This window comes from Alexandromys fortis, unplaced genomic scaffold (assembly GCF_014885135.2).
Source record: "Alexandromys fortis isolate MF-2015 unplaced genomic scaffold, M_Fortis_MF-2015_v1.1 scaffold_311, whole genome shotgun sequence".
NCBI lineage: Eukaryota > Metazoa > Chordata > Mammalia > Rodentia > Cricetidae > Alexandromys > Alexandromys fortis.
The window spans coordinates 395,402-412,985 of record NW_026068208.1 but is presented as its reverse complement, the minus strand read 5'-3'; the positions used below and the strand labels follow the sequence as shown (position 1 = coordinate 412,985).

General features: G+C 39.8%; 1 protein-coding gene across 1 annotated transcript in view; it reads right to left on the bottom strand.

Moving 5' to 3' along the window:
- Dync2h1 (dynein cytoplasmic 2 heavy chain 1) overlaps positions 1–17,584 on the bottom strand; it is a 226,796-nt gene that overhangs the window by 20,740 nt on the left and 188,472 nt on the right. The window contains exons 84-87 of the mRNA XM_050130242.1: positions 11,361–11,570; positions 6,022–6,111; positions 2,902–3,011; positions 1,673–1,754 (exon numbers count right to left, since the gene is read on the bottom strand). Coding sequence (XP_049986199.1) covers positions 1,673–1,754; positions 2,902–3,011; positions 6,022–6,111; positions 11,361–11,570 — 492 coding nt within the window. The remainder of the gene's footprint in view (positions 1–1,672; positions 1,755–2,901; positions 3,012–6,021; positions 6,112–11,360; positions 11,571–17,584) is intronic.

Below are 17,584 nucleotides of genomic sequence, written 5' to 3'. Positions count from 1 at the left end.
TAAAATCTCCCCTTGGATACCAGGGAGTAGAGGGTTACCAATAAAATCTCCCCTTGGACCAGCTGCATCCAGAATTCAACACTTAGACCCAAACATTACCCTATGGCTGAGGAACTGCTATGGGTCACATGACAGTTCTCCAGACAAATGGCCCAACTTCCAGTCACACCTTACTGGAACAATGAGACAGCCTCTGTAGGACAGAGACTCAATCCTGAAGTATCAAAGCAGAATTTCTACCACCCCGGGAAAAACACAAGAAGAGGCAGTATTAAATCTGGGTTGGTTTTGCCTGAAAAATGGTTACACAAATATGCTACCAAAGGAAGGTAGGAATGATGACAGACCCTTGGGTGCCAACCTGGCATTAATGTGTGAAACTGCATGGTACTCAGGAAATGTTCAGCCAGTTTTAGCCAACGTCACTCATCTGGGAATGTAAATTATAACACGGCACTGGCGTGAGACAGAGTGAGCAGAACTTGCACGGGTCATTCTGATCAGAGGACTCTACAGTGCTTTCTAGATGACTGAGTCCATTCTATTATCTCATTCATGTATGCGGGAAACAAGAGAAGCTATTGAAGTGTGACTTACAATGTCTGTACACACTTAGGGAGCAGTTTTACTGTTTATGGATGCAATTAGCAATTGTATAATTTACTTATTTTATTTCCCACCTGCATACAGAAAGGCAATGTGCTGTACGTACTACTGCACAAACTATTTAAGCATTGATTTTAAGGGGTTTCTAGTCTGCTCTTTTGTCTACTTCCACTGATGAGTTTCAAGTCCTTTCTAACTGTTCCTTTAAAGCTTTCATTTTTCTTTGGAAATCCTAAATATATTTTCCTGTAATTTTATTTCTAGACATCACCTTTTATGCTTCCAGAATCAACTTATTAATTTTATCATCATATCAAATCTGTGGCCAAGGATGCAGTCTAACGCCAAATCATAAAGTTACTTTAAAAATATATTTTTAATATTCTCCTACTTGATTAAGCAGTTCTTGGGATGAAGTTTGTAGGAGACAATGTTGTGTACTGTTTCTCTTCAGGAACAGGTCTGTTTCGGGTATGGGATATTATTTCACTATATTCCATCCGTCTGCCTTTCCTTATAGCAACAACCTACTGTCTCAGCTGCCACAGCTTAATAAACAGCGGTCCTAAAGCTGTTTCCATTATGAATAGATTTCTTCTCTAACACATGACCTTAGGCTCAGCTTGTTACCTGCTTTCATCTGTCATTGGTTTTCTCTCTAGGAACGCTATACAGAGACCACATGGTAAAGAAAGTCTCAGCTACAGGAGCATGAGATGCTGCACAGAGGACTGCAGTGCTTTAGGGCATAGCCAACGGGAGCTGCTTCACATAGAGCTGACCTAGCTGGCGCTATCTGCTCACTCGAGTTTTCTCATTGCCTCTGTGTGGTTATGACTGAGAAGTACACTGTTAAATAGCACAAACTGGAGTTTTCTTTTTAAAAATATAGCATAATTAAAGTTCTATATTACATCACATACACCTTATTATAAGGTCTTTCATGTTAAATCTTACACAATTAGACTGTAATCTATGGCTGAACTCTGCCCATCTTACATCATAAGCATAGGTGCTCATTTCAGCTCAGTGATGCATTTGAAAGTTAAACATCCCAAATCAGTACCTTAATCTGCAGCTTTGCTTCTTGAAGTCGGCCTTTCCAGGATGCTACAAATTTAAGGCTATCCACAGAGCAGCCCATCGCCCTGTAAAAGCAGAGCAGAATCAAATGTCATGAGCCCTGACTCACAGGTACAGGGCTAGCAATGGATCATGTGCATAGCAAGCATAAGGCTGGAGGGTGGGGCTGTGGCAGGGTGTTCAATTCCTAGCACCAAACCCCAAACACACCACAGTGTTCTTAGGAAATAAAGTAACAATATAGCTATTTTCAATGACTTTTTTATAACCAAATACCAAAAAAAGAGCCACAAAATTAAGTATAATACCTACAATTTTAACATTAATTGCTTAAGTGCCAATATTCTTTTGAGATTACAAGTTTTTAGGTGGAGGACCTTTGACCTTTTTTTACATTCTCCATTTTGATCATGGTCCTCAACTTTTTTTTTTTTTTTTTTTTNACAGGGTTTCTCTGTAGCTTTTTGGTTCCTGTCCTGGAACTAGCTCTTCTAGACCAGGCTGGCCTCGAACTCACAGAGATCTGCCTGCCTCTGCCTCCCGAGTGCTGGGATTAAAGGCATGCGGCCCTCTCAACTCTTAACACATAAAAGATATTAAGTTTTTATTGAGTGAACTAAATATCCTGAGTAAAAATAAATACCAGTAACTAAACTTCTACATCTTCCTCAGAATATTCTAGCAATCTTCTTTACACTCTATCTTATTACTAACAAGCTCTAAATACACACCGTGAGCTGACACTGGCACCAAGACAAACTTGACCTTAACCATCAGCTCTGTTCACTATGAAAGCTAGCCAGAGCAGCCTCCTGAAGGATCCTGCAAAATCATGTTTTCATGCAGTCAAAGGAGGTAACCACCAGCCACTTGTGGTTAGCGAACACTGTGAGTTTGGCTAATATGCCCAAGAAAGTAAACCCCTTACTCAATAGTTTATGCTTAAATAGACCATTGGCTACTATTATGGACAGTGCAAGTCTGGATTAAAAAAATGACCAAAGTTAGGAATTTTAAAAATTTCCAATTCTAATAAAGCAATGATATTGAAATTAAAATCTGACTGTTATTAAAGATAGGCTATGAGGAGAAGTAATAAAAAAACTTACATAGGTTTCAAGAATAAATTTATTCTTGACAATCAGGACACTAGAGGTGAATAGGTAAAACGTAACTACCCCCAGGGAAAATTAAGGTATTCACTCTGACTACCTCGCGGTTTCCTGGCGAAGTGCGTTAAGGAATGTGTCTGGATGGAAAAGTTCAGACAGGTCAAGGGTATCAGAGAGAAGAACTTGCTTTTCAGCTTTATCAACCCAATTCTAGAGGAAGAAGGGGAAACAAATATATAAACATATAGTTAAACATAAGCCATTTTCAACGAGAATGTTATATAGTCATTTTCCAATTGCTCTGAAATAGTGTCTAGAAAAAATTTGAGACTCTCATGCTGTCTTGCAAAAGCCTGATAGAGTAACTGCTATCTCTAACCATCATAAGTAAGCCTCCAGGTGCAAGCTCTTTATTGTAAACACCTGTTCACAATGAAACTGAAAATGGGATATTTCCGGTTATGTACAGCAGGTGGGGCTGGGCCCTCACCAGCAAGCAGTGAAGCATGCTCAGTGTACACGGATACAGAGTTGCAAACCCTGAGTCCTGAGCATCCTCCCTTCTCAGCAACACACAGGCCAATGGCTGAGAAGAAATGAGTCTGTCAACAAGTTGTAATGGAGTCTCGTCATACCTGCTACCTCAGGTCGGTTCCACCTGGAATCACACGTATCAACATAGTACTGGATAAGTATTTAGAAGCTGCCACTTACAACAAATACAACAGCAATTCTGAGCAACAGCAAGTGCAGGCTAACATTAACCAACTGTGCATACCACCATGCTGCAAGGTAGAACCTTGCGTTAAGGTACAATAAGGTCAAAGATTACACAGCAGCTGTTAAAACCAAGACATAACTGGTTTCTGCTAAGATTTCCAGCAGGTCCTGATGCTAACAAGTGGCTTCCTGTCGCTCTCTGAAGCAGTCTACCACTTCAGCTGGTGCACAGAGGTGGGACATAGGAATGTCAGCCATTAACCCATCAAAGATGGCCACTTACTTGGTAACTTGTTTTACATGATTTATAAATAGTCGAAGAAGACCATTAGTGCTACATTAGCAGAAAGCAATGAGCTCCGTGTTCTAGAACAGTCCACTTCATGCCTTCCTAGCTCAGCCAGGATGAGATAACGATAATGATGATTATTATTATAACAATCAGACACTTCGGTCTCCATGTATGCATAGTTGTCCCAATGTACTTGACCAGTACTAAGTCCTATGACAAAGATACCTCTATATCCTTGTATTGGACATGTGTTGATATTTTAACAAAAGATTTAAAGAGATTCTTATAAACAATTGCAAATCTCCCTCTAGATACTATGCTTTATAATAATGCTGTGTTTAATTTATCTAATTTGTCTTTTATTATTAGCTAAATATCTAAGAAGTTACTCTTTTAAATGAATCATTTAATATAAATTTACAATTATACTATTAATTCTTTAAAATCAATTTTGAATCCTAACACCCTAAAGAGTTGTTGCCAGAAGTGAATTTATATATGCTCAAACTAATTAAGAATTAGAGAACAGCTGATAATCAGATTTTTACTTCATTAAAGTTTAGATGAAGATAATTAGTCAAGGAAGGAAAGTTTCTTTGGTAAAAATGTTATTAGTCCATGGTAAAAAAAAAAATAAAAATGTGTTAGTTAAAGCTAGATTAATTAAGATGCTGTTTGAAAGCTAGGACATCTAATGAGGCCTCTTTTCATTGTGGTAACTGGTTAGAGAACCTCACAGGAACGGAAGAATTGTTTTCTCTTGACATCTAAACTATACTCATACTGATTTATGAGCATGCAGCTAAAGAATTAGGCACCAGTGTTTTTAATAAGAAATGTATACAGACAAACTGGGGTCAAAACAAAACTGTAGTGACCAGAATCACACGGAACATCTTCTTGGTCAATGACTCTCCTTCACTCATGTCATGGTGACAGCCACTGACGGGTGAGTTTCAGATAAGACCCAATACCTCTAGTTTCATCTAAAATTATTAACCTTCATGTCTGTAATTCCTTAAATGATATGCAATAAATATAGTTACAGAGATAGGTGAAGTGAGCAGCCAACAGGATAGCCTGACAAATGGGCCAGGCAATTTCTTAAACATCACACAAGCACCTAACCTCAGAATAGTAGGCAGGGCAACTCCTGGCTTAGGCCACAATGAATCCTGGAGACAGGCAAGCATAGTTTCTTACTACACCGTAAAAGAAATGGCTTTCCCAGTGAGTATGGGAACTTTTTAAATACTGCAGTGTCAGAACATGGCCCAAGATTGGAGTCCTGTAAAGAGAATTCTGAGTGCCTGTGAGAAAACTTCAAGAAGACAAGAGTCTAGTGACATTTATTTAGACAAGAACACACTGTTCTTGGGATGTGCTGCCCTGCCCTTCCAGGTGTAGCAGGCAGGAGTGACTTCACTTCAGATTATTTATTACAACTGCTATTATTTGTTTTTAATTCCTCTATGAAAAAGGTTTTTGTTTGCTTGTTTTTGCGATATGTGGCTTGCCCTGGTGATTGTACACTTTACTCATGTGACTCCTCTTAACCCTCGAATAAAGTTGGTGATTGCAGGAGACTTTTGTCTGCCACATTTTTAGGCTCCACTACCAGATCCAACCGTCAACTGCACTGCAGTATTGAGCGCTGGTCATAAGATAGTTTAGAAGCATTTACTCTATGACAAAAGCTCACGAGATAGGAGATGAGATGCCACAAACAACGGACAAAAGGTAGAAAGGAGAAAATGGCATTAAAACGTAGTATTTTATCAAAGTTCTGCTTCTTTATGAATTTTATATATAGAATTGAATAATAAAGCTGTTTCCTCATTAACATTAGTTAGGTCAGCTATAACACAACCAAGTATCATTTTTATACAGGCTGGACATACTACAAATGTGTAATTTTGTCAAATTTGTAGATATTGTCTGCAACTCTTTTACATATTAAAATGAGACTGTAGGCTGTTGTAGGAGGCCGCTTGTTCGTTTCCCGGCCACCCAGACTACTGAAATAACCACACAGAAAGTGTATTAATTAAATCACTGCTTTAAAATTTAAAAATTTAAATCTGACATAAAAATGAGTGGATGTTTTATATAAAATCCTGTCTCTGTCCCTACTAAGGTTATTTCATCGGCAAGTGTACACATGGTAGTCGGAGCCACACGTTCAGCTATGCGAGAATCCATTCTCACCTGAATTGCAAGGGCACGGGCCACAAGACCTCGCAGGTACTGGAGGGGGTCCTCGGGGCCTTCCCACTTGCTCTGCCATGTGAGAGGACACTGCAGCGTAAAAGAGGGAAAATCAGTTTACAGGGACGACAATGTGTATAGACTTTCACGACAGTTAGCAATGTCTGAAGCTAAGATGGAATTCATTAAATGTAAAACCTCTAAAGGAATGTTCACATCCACTACTCATTGGGAAACTAATCAACAGCATTTTCTTGGAGTGATATTTGGTACAGTACAAAATCAAAGTAAAAATTTAAAATTGCTAAAGACAAAATGGGTCTTGGTCTACCCACAGAGGTGCTGGGTAGACAATAAGGAGACGCTAACTCAAGTGTGTGCCCCAGATTAAAACCAACAACAAGAATAACAGAGCAGCTCTTTTTAAAAACTGCCTTTCTAAGAGCTGACCACGTCAGTCTTCACTAATACGCACTCTGTACTTGAGAAGTATTCAGTAAGGACATATATACTATAACACACTCTGTACATACATGAGAAGTATTCGGTAAGGACATATGTACTATAACACACTCTGTACATACATGAGAAGTATTCGGTAAGGACATATGTACTATAACACACTGTACATACATGAGAAGTATTTGGTAAGGATATATGTACTATAACACACTCTGTACATACATGAGAAGTACTCGGTAAGGACATATAACACACTTCTGTGCTAAATTTCTGGAGTTTCAATATATTTAAAAAATACCAACAAATTTTATATTACTTTAAGTATAGTAGCAGCACAATAATTTTATGCCCATTCACCCTCTGACCATGTAAGTGAGAAAACACTACAGTCTAGCCTGCATCAATCATCAATAATGTAGAGAAAACTAGAAACATGTAATAGCAAACCTAAGAATAGAAAGGGAACTTAGAAGACAACACATACTTTAGGGGCATCTAACCATTCTTAGAGATAAGTGCCAGAGTCAGGACTGAAACTGATGTGGGTTCAAAACATAAGTTTAAATAAACAACCTGAAGATGTAACTCAAGGAATGAGAAGATAAACCAAGTCCAAAATGAGGAAAAGTTAAATAATAACTACCACAGTAGAAATTAGTAAAACAGAAAATAAAATATTAATGATCAACAAACAGCCAATATTTTGAAAAGCAAACTAATAAATGTCTTATTAGTTTAAGCAACAAAAGACACAAAGTCAAAGATGATAGATAAAGGAGTCTACTGATATCACAAAAAATTGAAAATCATTCAGGACTGTCAATGTGTACAAGTATGTGACAACAAACAAAATGGCTCCATTCTTGGGCCTCTAAACCTGGGACTAGTGAGATGTTTCTGTGGGTGAAACTTGCTAAAAGCCCAAGGACCTGAGTCCCGCATACTGGAAGCAAAGAATCTACTTCTGCAGTTGACCTCTGACCTCCATAAAGACATGCGATCACAAACACAAGTTAATGTGATAAAACCTTGCAAAGTTAAATGATGAGAGAAAACATTAACAAACCAGAAACGAGGATGAATTGGTAGCAGTAGTAGTAGTAGTAGTAGTAGTAGTAGTAGTAATAATGATAATAATAATAATAATACACCTCTCAGTAAAGGAAAGGCCAGCTGCACTGCTGAGCTATGCAGAACTTCCAAGGAGGACTTCCACTGTGGGGACACAGCCCCAATAGGACAGACAGTGCTTGCTAGCATGGAGAAGGCTTTGTGTTCAATCCCAACCCCTAAAAATAGAAAAGAGAAAAAAGAAAGAACCCACAAAAGTCTGCTGGGCTTCATACTATGCACATATAATCCCCGTACTTGAGAGTCAAAACTGGAGGACAAAGTCAGCTACACAGTATGCTGGAGGCCAGCCTGAGCTACCTGAGCTATTAAACATAAACAAGCCACACATATAACAACTTCCTTTAAACTACAGAAAATTTTTCAAAGGAACGGGAGCCATCAAACTCATTCCACAAGACCAGTGCTACCGTCCAAAGCCAAACAAGGACACAAATAAAATAGAGCATGCTATCTCTGATAAACCAAAGCCCTTCGAGTCCTATATCACATTATTAGAATATTAGATCGTACTCCTTGGATATAACTCCTGCGCAGTCCTGGAGTTATAGATGTGTGCGCTGCTTCTGCCTTTTCCACAGGGGAAACTTGAGTTTTCATGCTTCTATGTGAACCACTTTATCAAAAGACCTTTCAAAGTCTAATACAGAATACTCAACATTATATATGACACCTATGACCCAGTTAGGAATTTAGCCATCTGGTATTCATTTGCTGTGATTGTTGCAATGCCCATGAAGAAGCACTCAGCAGACATTAAGAGCTGAGGGAAAATGAAATATTATAAAAATTAAACATCTAAGTCCCATTTATAAAAATAGTTATTAAGGGAAGGATTTCATATAATTAAGTCTTTAGCAGCCTTTGGTCCTTTATCTTCAAAGTTATCCAAAAGAAGAGTGAGAGATTTCCATCCCAGAAAATGATTTAGTTACTGATTTTATTTGTTGATTATGTCATATGTCTCCAGAATGACTAACAGAAGCAAAAGCAGTCAGGTTGTGCACATATGACTGTGGCGCATGTCTGGATGTGCATGTGCAGGTTACCAGCATCCAGAACTCTCATGCATCTCCAGGAATCTGAAAGCAGATATCAGAAGTGTGGCTACAGGGAGAGGTGATATACCAAGATCCTATAGTGGAAAAGCAGAGAATACACAGATCCTGTGAAATCTAGGTAGTGAAAGACAGTGCGGTCTAACATGGTACTAGGCAAAATCATCTCAAGAGGTTCCTCAAAAGACTTAGAATGAAAGAGAAGTGACAGTCCCAGCAACCTGCACAGGCACAACAAACATCTATCTCACTTCAAAAGTAGTTTCAGAAGAAATCCGGAAGCTGCATAGCATGTCCTAGGCAGAGCATGCAGAGAACCACATTTATAGTCAGACCATTTAGCTGGGCAGAAGAGAAAGAATTGTTTCTTCTCAATGTCCCAAAGGCTCCGGTATCAGCTGGTTAAACAAGTGACTACTTCGAGAATCTGTAGGCTCGGGAAATTGGTGGGACTTAGATTTGTGGATGTAAGTCTACTTGGTGGGAAGGGAAGAAAAGGGAAGCAAAGGGCATTTCCAGATGAGAACGGCAGCCCCGCCTCTGAGAAGGGGTGAGCTGGCCAGAGTCCAACCTGACCAGGGTATGCAGGGTTCCTCGAGGGTTTGGGCTTTCTATACTCAGAGCCCCAGAGGGACTTGTGAGAAGTCCTCTTTCCTAGGCCCTGAGCACTGCCAGAGTAGTCTCCAGACAAGCAGCAGCCTCAGGTGGAACATTTCCAGGGAGGCCCTTTCCTTACTGCCAAACCCGGTTCCAGAAAACATGCACAGATCAGCCCCAGAGCACACAACATGCATTCTAGTAGGCAAAGCAGGCCAGGGATGAGCCTGCAAGCAGCTCTTCCTGCTCTAACGGGATGGGGTTCAGAGAGAAAATGAAGGAAACCCTCCTTTCTCACCCCAAAGCTGCACAGATCAGTGAAGCGTTTCTACCCCTTTCTTCTGTGATGTGCACTCCTCTGCCCTCTGCTTTTCCTGACTGTACTTCCTCCATCTCTGTTTATTTACTGGATTATCTTTCTCTAGTAACTCTTACGACTTTATATTCCCACATTTGTTTTCTTCCTCTGTCCACCCCTTTCTCTGTAACGCCTACTCTTCCTTATTCTCTAAGCATCCTGCTCTCCTCTACCCTCACTAAGGTTAGAATTGATAGTGGCTTTCCTCGGTGTGCTTAAATATATGGTCTGTTTTTGAATTCTTACTATTTCTGCAGTGTGTTTTCACTCTTCCAAGTGCCAGAGAAGGCTGCCTACTGATAAGATCCTCACATAAGACAGAAAGACAAACCAAACACAGCAGAGAAGCAACTCAGAAACAATGCCCATATACATACACACATGTGTAAGCCAAGATGGAGCCTCCCAAGCCTCACACAGCTCCTCAACACAGAAACAATGCCCATATACATACACACATGTGTAATCCAAGATGGAGCCTCCCAAGCCTCACACAGCTCCTCGATACCTGGGTCCAAAGAAAGGGAAAGGACTCAAATGGCACCAGACTGGGAATGTAAAGGCTTAATTTTAAAAATGTGTGGTGACCTCAAAGAGGGTTCACACAGAGAGAGGGGGAAGGAAGTCCATTTGAGATTTGGTCTAGAAAGCTAGGAACTTAAATGAGATATTTAGAAAAAAAAGATTGAGATTTTGAAGAAAAATAAAAGGAATAGATATCTTAGAAGTGAAAATCTCAATAAATTTTCTGTGGAAAGAATTACTGAGACAAGATCTAGCCAGCTTCCCGGAAAGAATGTCAGGAACAGAAGACAAGGTTGAGACACTATTACATTAGACAGAAATAAACATCAATTATTTCAACAATTCTTGGGAACTCTAAGAGTACAAGAGATAAAAACCAAATGAACAGAAAAACCTATCTAAAGATATTATAGCAGGATATGTCTTTCCCAAGTCTAGGGAAAGACATGGACATCCATATATGAGAAGCACTTCAGACCCTCCATAGACTTGGCAGCCCACTGAAGACACCTCTCCCTCCTCTCTGTATATCCTGTATAAAGTATATGTATATATATATATATATAGTTTCTGTAAAACTTATGCCAACTACATGGATTTTATTATTTTCTAAAATGCTCCAGTTATTTAGGAAGAGGAGCAGCGATTCCTCTTCTTCTGGTGAACATATCCTGATGTTCACTAGAGTCATCCTTCCTCTGACCTCATCACTTGTTCATCTTCAGCTCCTCCACAGGCATTTGGCTGAAGTTTTAGTCTCTGTGAGAAGCACTATCTGCCTGCAAAGAACTTGGACACAGGCACGCTCACAACCCAACTGATTTGGAACAAAGCAGATCTTAGGATTTTGCTTAAGTTGCTAGGAAACAGTTTAGAACTTACAAGGTTTAAGATTTGGTGTGGTAGGTTACCAATATATATAGACTTGTCCCAAAGTGAAATAGAAATGGATTCCATTACATACACAATGAAAAGATGGTCGCAGAAGGGGTCACAGGCTGATGTACACTTGCATCAAGCAGATTTAATGTTTCCACTAGCCTCATTGCTAGTTTTCCAACCCAGTGTATTCTATCTACATAGCTTCTTCCATGTCAACTTTCAGTTTTTTGCTACTATTAACTATAGGATTCCTGGTAGATATATTTCATGAAAGGAAAGTCACACAGGTAACAGAATAACAATTGAGAGACTTTGGATTGTCTTACCTTTTGGTTTAATAAGGCACTTGCCAGTTTTTGCACTTCTGAACTCAGTAAAGTAGTCCCTCTGATGACTTTGCTGAGGGCAGCAAGAGACTGATGGACACTCTGTACCAAGCGGATGGCATTGAACTGCTCAAGAATGATGAACGATAATATTGGAGATCCTTGTTGGTCATTGGGAGGTGACACTTTCTGGTGGATTAGGTTTGAATTCTAAAAGAACAAGGTCATGTCACAATTAGAGTAACATCAATGACACACCAAAGTATGTATAAGGTCAAAAACTGCTTGTGAGTTCCTACTTCTGAAAAGTCCATTTTACGGATGAGTCTGCAAATAGGGATTTCTGGACTGTTGCTGATGTTTAGGGGTACATGGGGTGGAAACACCAGCAAAACAACAGTCACTGAAGAACAAGGTCAGTGCATGAGGAAGGCACAGAAGAAGGGGATCCTCTAACTCAAGGTACCGCCTCACAGGGTGATTGGCTGTCTGCTGTCCCATTCCACTGTGTCCAGACTTGGGGAAAAACACACTTGCAAAGCTAGCCCTTTACACCTGCAGCAACTATTCCTTTCACGCCAGTGTACTGGCTTTTACCAAATTACTGAAGACATAATTATTCAAAACCAAAAGCATTTCATGCTCGCTCCCTCTAATTTAGTTGAAAATCAAGCTATATTACTTAAGTAAGGAGTACTTGGACTACATAAGTATGTGGTAATTAATAATTTAAGTTGCAACTGCTGAAGAATGCAAACAGAAGGCAAACGTGTGGGCCGGAGTGGGGGTTTCCTGAGAGCCCAGCAGCTGAGCTGGCAATCGATACACATCGTGTTTGTTAGGAGATTCCCCTCTCTCACATTTTTAAATGTATAAGGTATGCACAAATAATGCATAAAAGAGTCTCCCTTATACTAACATCACACAGCATGGTACTTCTCACCAAGGGAACCTACTCTTCTGAGTGTTTGCTGGCTCCTAGCATCTGCCCTACACAGATGTACAGCAGCAGGATCCAGTCAGAGCTTACCTGGGACCTTGAGCATCTGATAAGACAACCATCACCTTAGACTATAGCCTCTCCTGAGGGGGCAGGGTCTGACCAACTCTATAGTTTTCCTCCAAGTCTATGTCCCAATTCCCCCAGACACTCCCTCTTCCACTAGCTCAGGTAGGGAGTGGAGTGGGGGTGGTATTTCCTGCAGTGTTTGAACTCCTACTGTTACTTTTTTGGCTGTTTGACAAATTATGACAAATTGCTTATATTCAATGTCTTGTCTTAGTTATGTTTCTATTGCTGTGATAAGAGATACCAGTACCTAGGCAACTTAAGAGAAGAAAGATGTTATTTGGAAATTACAGTTTCAGAGGTTTAGAGTCTATGACCATCATGGTGGGGAACAAGACAGCAGGCAGGCAAGCATGGTGCTGGGGCAGTATCTGAGAGCTTGTATCCTGAGACACAATGTGAGAGAGAGAGAGACAGAGAGAGAGGGAGGGAGGGAGGGAGGGAGGGAGAGAGAGAGAGAGAGAGAGAGAGAGAGAGAGAGAGAGAGAGAGAGAGNAGAGACAGAGAGACAGAGAGAATGAGAATGGCCCAAGTCTTTTTGAAACCTCAAATCTCAAATCTATGTAAGTTGTTTTCTTTCAAACCACCACATTTAACCATGTAGTTAAAATGCCTGCTCTATTTTCTGCTTTGCTGAATAGAACCCTACAAACAGAAAGCAAGCCACTGGAATCATTTAGTTCTCTGAGGTAGGGAGTGGATAGAGTCCCACTGAGATCTACTCCTGAAGGACTTGCTGGAACCACAGCAATGCTGGCTGAGCTCGAGAAGTTGTGCCAAGCACACTGGACACTACTAGGACAATAGTGGAGGCTTCTGTCCAGCCAAGGACAGACCCTAGTATGTTCTCTGTCATCATAGTCTATGGTTTACTATAATCTAAAAGAAACTAGACAAGTCTCAGAAACAAAGAAATGATCAATTTAAAAGAAAATTTAAAGTCCAAGAATTTAAGAAAGCACTGTTTCTTTTAATTATTTTAGCACTGCGGATTGTTAGTCTAACACAATTCATTCTTCTGAAGTTAAGCTACTGAGTCAAAATTTTACTTGAATACACAAATCCATTTGTCAGAATAGACAAAATATCATCTCTGGATTAACTCATGTTCAGAAAAAAAAAGCTCATCATGTGTTTTTCTTCCAATAGACTCTAAGAGTCAACAGAAGATGTTTCATGTATACCTTGTGTCGCTTAAGTAATTTAAATGAGAATTAATGATAGCGCCGGAACTATAGAAATAGATGTAAACTGGCCAGGAAGTCAGTAAGTCTCAATAATTGTTGCCAAGTACTAAATTGCCAGCCAGGTACTAAAGTTACTAGGGCGAAGTTCTCGATAATAAACACTGAAAACAATATCCGACCTTCTGATGCACACACACAGAGTGCCAGATGAGGACACAGTCTCCTGTGCTGTGTTTGTCAGCATTTTTTTTAAAAAAAAAATCACTGTTTTACAAGTTTACTATTAGCAATTTTCTTTATGGAAATATTAGAGAAGATTTTAAAAGTAAGGTAAGCTGTGCATCTGATAATGCAAAAGCTGGCAGAATAATATATAAGTAAGAGTTAATAAAATGTAGTGTTAATATATATATAAATATGATGTAGGAAGGTAATCTGTCTATGTGCTAATTTCATTGCTTAATAAAGAAACTGCCTTGGTCTTTTGATAGACCAGCCCTTAGGTGGGTGGAGTAGACAGAACAGAATTCTGGGAGGAAGAAAGCAGTGAGGCAGACACGATGATTCTTCAACCCAAGACGGATGTAGGCTAGAATCTTTCCTGGTAAGCTACCACCTCGTGGTGCTATACACATTAATAGAAATGGGTTAAGCAAGATGTGAGAATTAGCCAGTAAGAGGCTAGAGCTAATGGACCAGGCAGTGTTTAAATGCATACAGTTTGTGTGTTGTTACTTTGGGTATAAAGCTAACCATGCCGGAGCCAGGTAGGATGAAAAGCAGGTCTGCCTGCTGTTCCTTTTACATAACTATATATTTGTATATTATATATTTTCCTTTTAAAAAGCTATATTCACAAACAGGCATGCATGCCAACTTAAAGTTTCACAAAGTTGTAAAGATAAATAATGTTCAAAATAAGTTTGAGCTTACAATCCAATCTTTATTAGATGCCAGTAGCCTGTGAAGAAAATTATACTGAGTATCTATGGTATGAGCTCGACACCTGCACAGCCAAGCACTGACAAAGGCCCAGTGTTTGTTTCCACAGCATAACTTAATTCAGTTCCATGCCCTGACTAAGCTTCTTAATTGAATCTATTCTTTACAATGTATCGATTTTGCTCTAAAAACATAAACCACTTTCTATCAGCTCTCCATCTCCTTAATTCGATGAATTCCTCTTGCACAAGAATAACATGGAACCACTGCAGTATATTAGACCCCTTTAAGGTTGGCCTTAGCAACAAAGATGGCAGACTGGTCCTTCTCCCTCAGATGCCATCTGCTGACACTGTCACACAGCAACACAGAACCTCCTCTGGACAGTCACTTAGTCACTTAACTGTGAATAAAGAGCATGAAAGGGACTTGGCTGTGTGTCCAAGCTGATTGTCTTCTCTGTCATAGTCACTAGCCCTCAATACCACTTCTACCATACAACAGACCTCAATCCATTCTGACGAGTTCCTCAGTCATGAAGTAAAATATCACTTCTGAAGTAAAATAGCATTCTGAAGTGAATAATGAGGCACAATGAAAACTGGGGTAGCTCCTACTACACAAATGATTCTCACTGTTTAACAAGTGAATTCCTGTGGATTCAAGAGGCATAGTTAACCTGCCTAGTTTAAAACATGGTTTCATATTTTGCAGAAAGGACACCATTGTAAATCAAAGGGTTTATGGCTGGGTTAGTGTATACAATTCTCCTTTAGGAGCATACAGAATTTCTTCCAGTACCTAAGATGCTGGAACATAAGGGTTTAGACTCTATGTAGGCACCAGTCTGAATTCTTCATGTTCAATAAATTATGTAGGTGCTCTCTTAAATATAAGTTTTTGTGGAGTAACCCAATCCTATAGTCTTGGCAATAGCCTGAGTTGCTTGGGGGTTCCCCTGGGACCTTTTTGGCTAACAAGTTAAGATAGATGTAACCCAATATAGGTACTGGATATTCATGTGGTGACAAGAAACATCCCTCATTATTTGGCGATTTCATTTTAATCACCTACCTTCATATATGTATACATTTAGGAAGCTTCTACTGTATTAGGTTTCCACACCACCCTTCAAATGGTTCCTTAGTTTTAGCTGTCTCTCCCCATATTCCTGGCCTTGTCCCCCATCCCAGCCCCCCTAACCATCCATAACTATCTATTCTATTTACCTTTCTTAGGGAGATATATCTATCCCTCTATTCCCTTACTTTAAACCTAAAATCTGTGGTTCTACAAATCATAGCTTGGTTATCATTCAAAGTTTGTGGGAATAACTTGACTTAACTTGAGTAATCAAGACCCTGACTAGATAGCCAGGGTACCTAGGATAAAACTAAATGTTTAAAAAAAAAAAACTCCTGGACCTAAAGTTAAGAACAGTTAACTCTAAGCCACCATGTCAGTGTTGAGAACCAAGTCCAGGTTCTCTGTACTAGCAGCCAGCGTTTTAACAGTTGAGCCATCTCTCCAGCGCTCAGGGGGAAGTTTTAGCACTACAACTTTATTTTTATAAGACTTTAAATGGATTGTGGAGCTTTAAAAAAGCAGTTATTAAGCAGCTAGTTAGCAGGATGCCTGGTGTCTCACAGTGTTTGGTTAATTGGATGTGAGATCAGACGCACATGGAAACATAGCTTTTGAGTATCAAACAGATAGAATAAAATAAAATAAATTGCAATACACATGCCAGTGGAGATGAGGAGCAGAGGTAGAGCACACAAGAGGAAAAAGTCCAATCACCCACAAATGGTTGACAATCCGACTAGCAAGCTCCAATACAAAAGAATGGTAACAATGCTACAAATGGCGGTGCAGCTAGACCTTTTGTCATTCGTTGTATGTGATGAGGGAGTGAGGATCTTCTTGGAAGCAAAGATCTATGGGAAGTGCTTTCACGTGAGAGGCTGCTCCCTCTCAGCCAAACGCCACCACATCCATTCTTTTCATTCCAGTGCTGAAGCTTTCAAAAGGTGGTGAAAACAGTAAGAGACCCACATGGTTCATTTTTGCATTACAGCAGTGCCTGGAATGTATTTATTTGGCTTTTATTCCTCTGTTTAAAACCGCCACACAAGAACTCACAGCAGTTGGGAAAATAGGCACAAGACCTGCACAAGCTCAAGTCAGACAGCACTGAGGTGCAAGGGAAGTAGGGCAGGGGGCATGGACAAGAAGCCCCGCCCGAGGTCGGGAGCAGACATCCCAGCATGACCTGAGGGGGCATAGACAGGAAGCGTTGCCCTAGCTCAGGAGCTACTACTGTTAAGCCACCCAGCATGGAGGGCAGGAGACATGGACACAAAGTCCTTGTCTAAGCTCAGGAGCTACTGTTAGCTAATGGCCCCTGAAGGCAGACCATTCTCTAGTGACGGCCACACACCACAGCATATATGTGCATATATGTGCAAACAAACCAGACTATAGGGTTTTAAAAAATGACACAAAGCTGGGTGGGTATGGAAGAGGGGTTACATCTGGAGGAACTGTGAGGTGGTCAATATGCTCAAAATTCAGTGTATAAAGTTCTTAAAAAATTAATAAAAATCTTTTAAAGAGTTCAACCTGAGGTAGTTAAGAGTACTAGCCGTACTAACTAATGGCCTAAGTACTACTATTAACTCTGCTAAACTCATTTCTTGACGGTAGTCAGACCTCACTATTAGCTATTCATTGAAAAGTCGCGGTCATCATTACTCCCAGAAGAAGCTCTCCTAAAATAATTTCATTCATATGGACTGAAAACTTCCTTAATGTGCAGTGAAATGTGCATTTTGAAATGACTGGCCATGCCAATCTAGATGCATTTCTCTATAGACCCATGTCCATTTCGTTTTTAAGATAAGCTCCTTTGTTAATTACATCTACAAAATAAATACTAAAAAAAATGCTACTTTTCTACATTATTTAATTAGCAAGGAATGACCAATGGGTCCATAACACAGACACCAATGTCATCCTCACGCTGT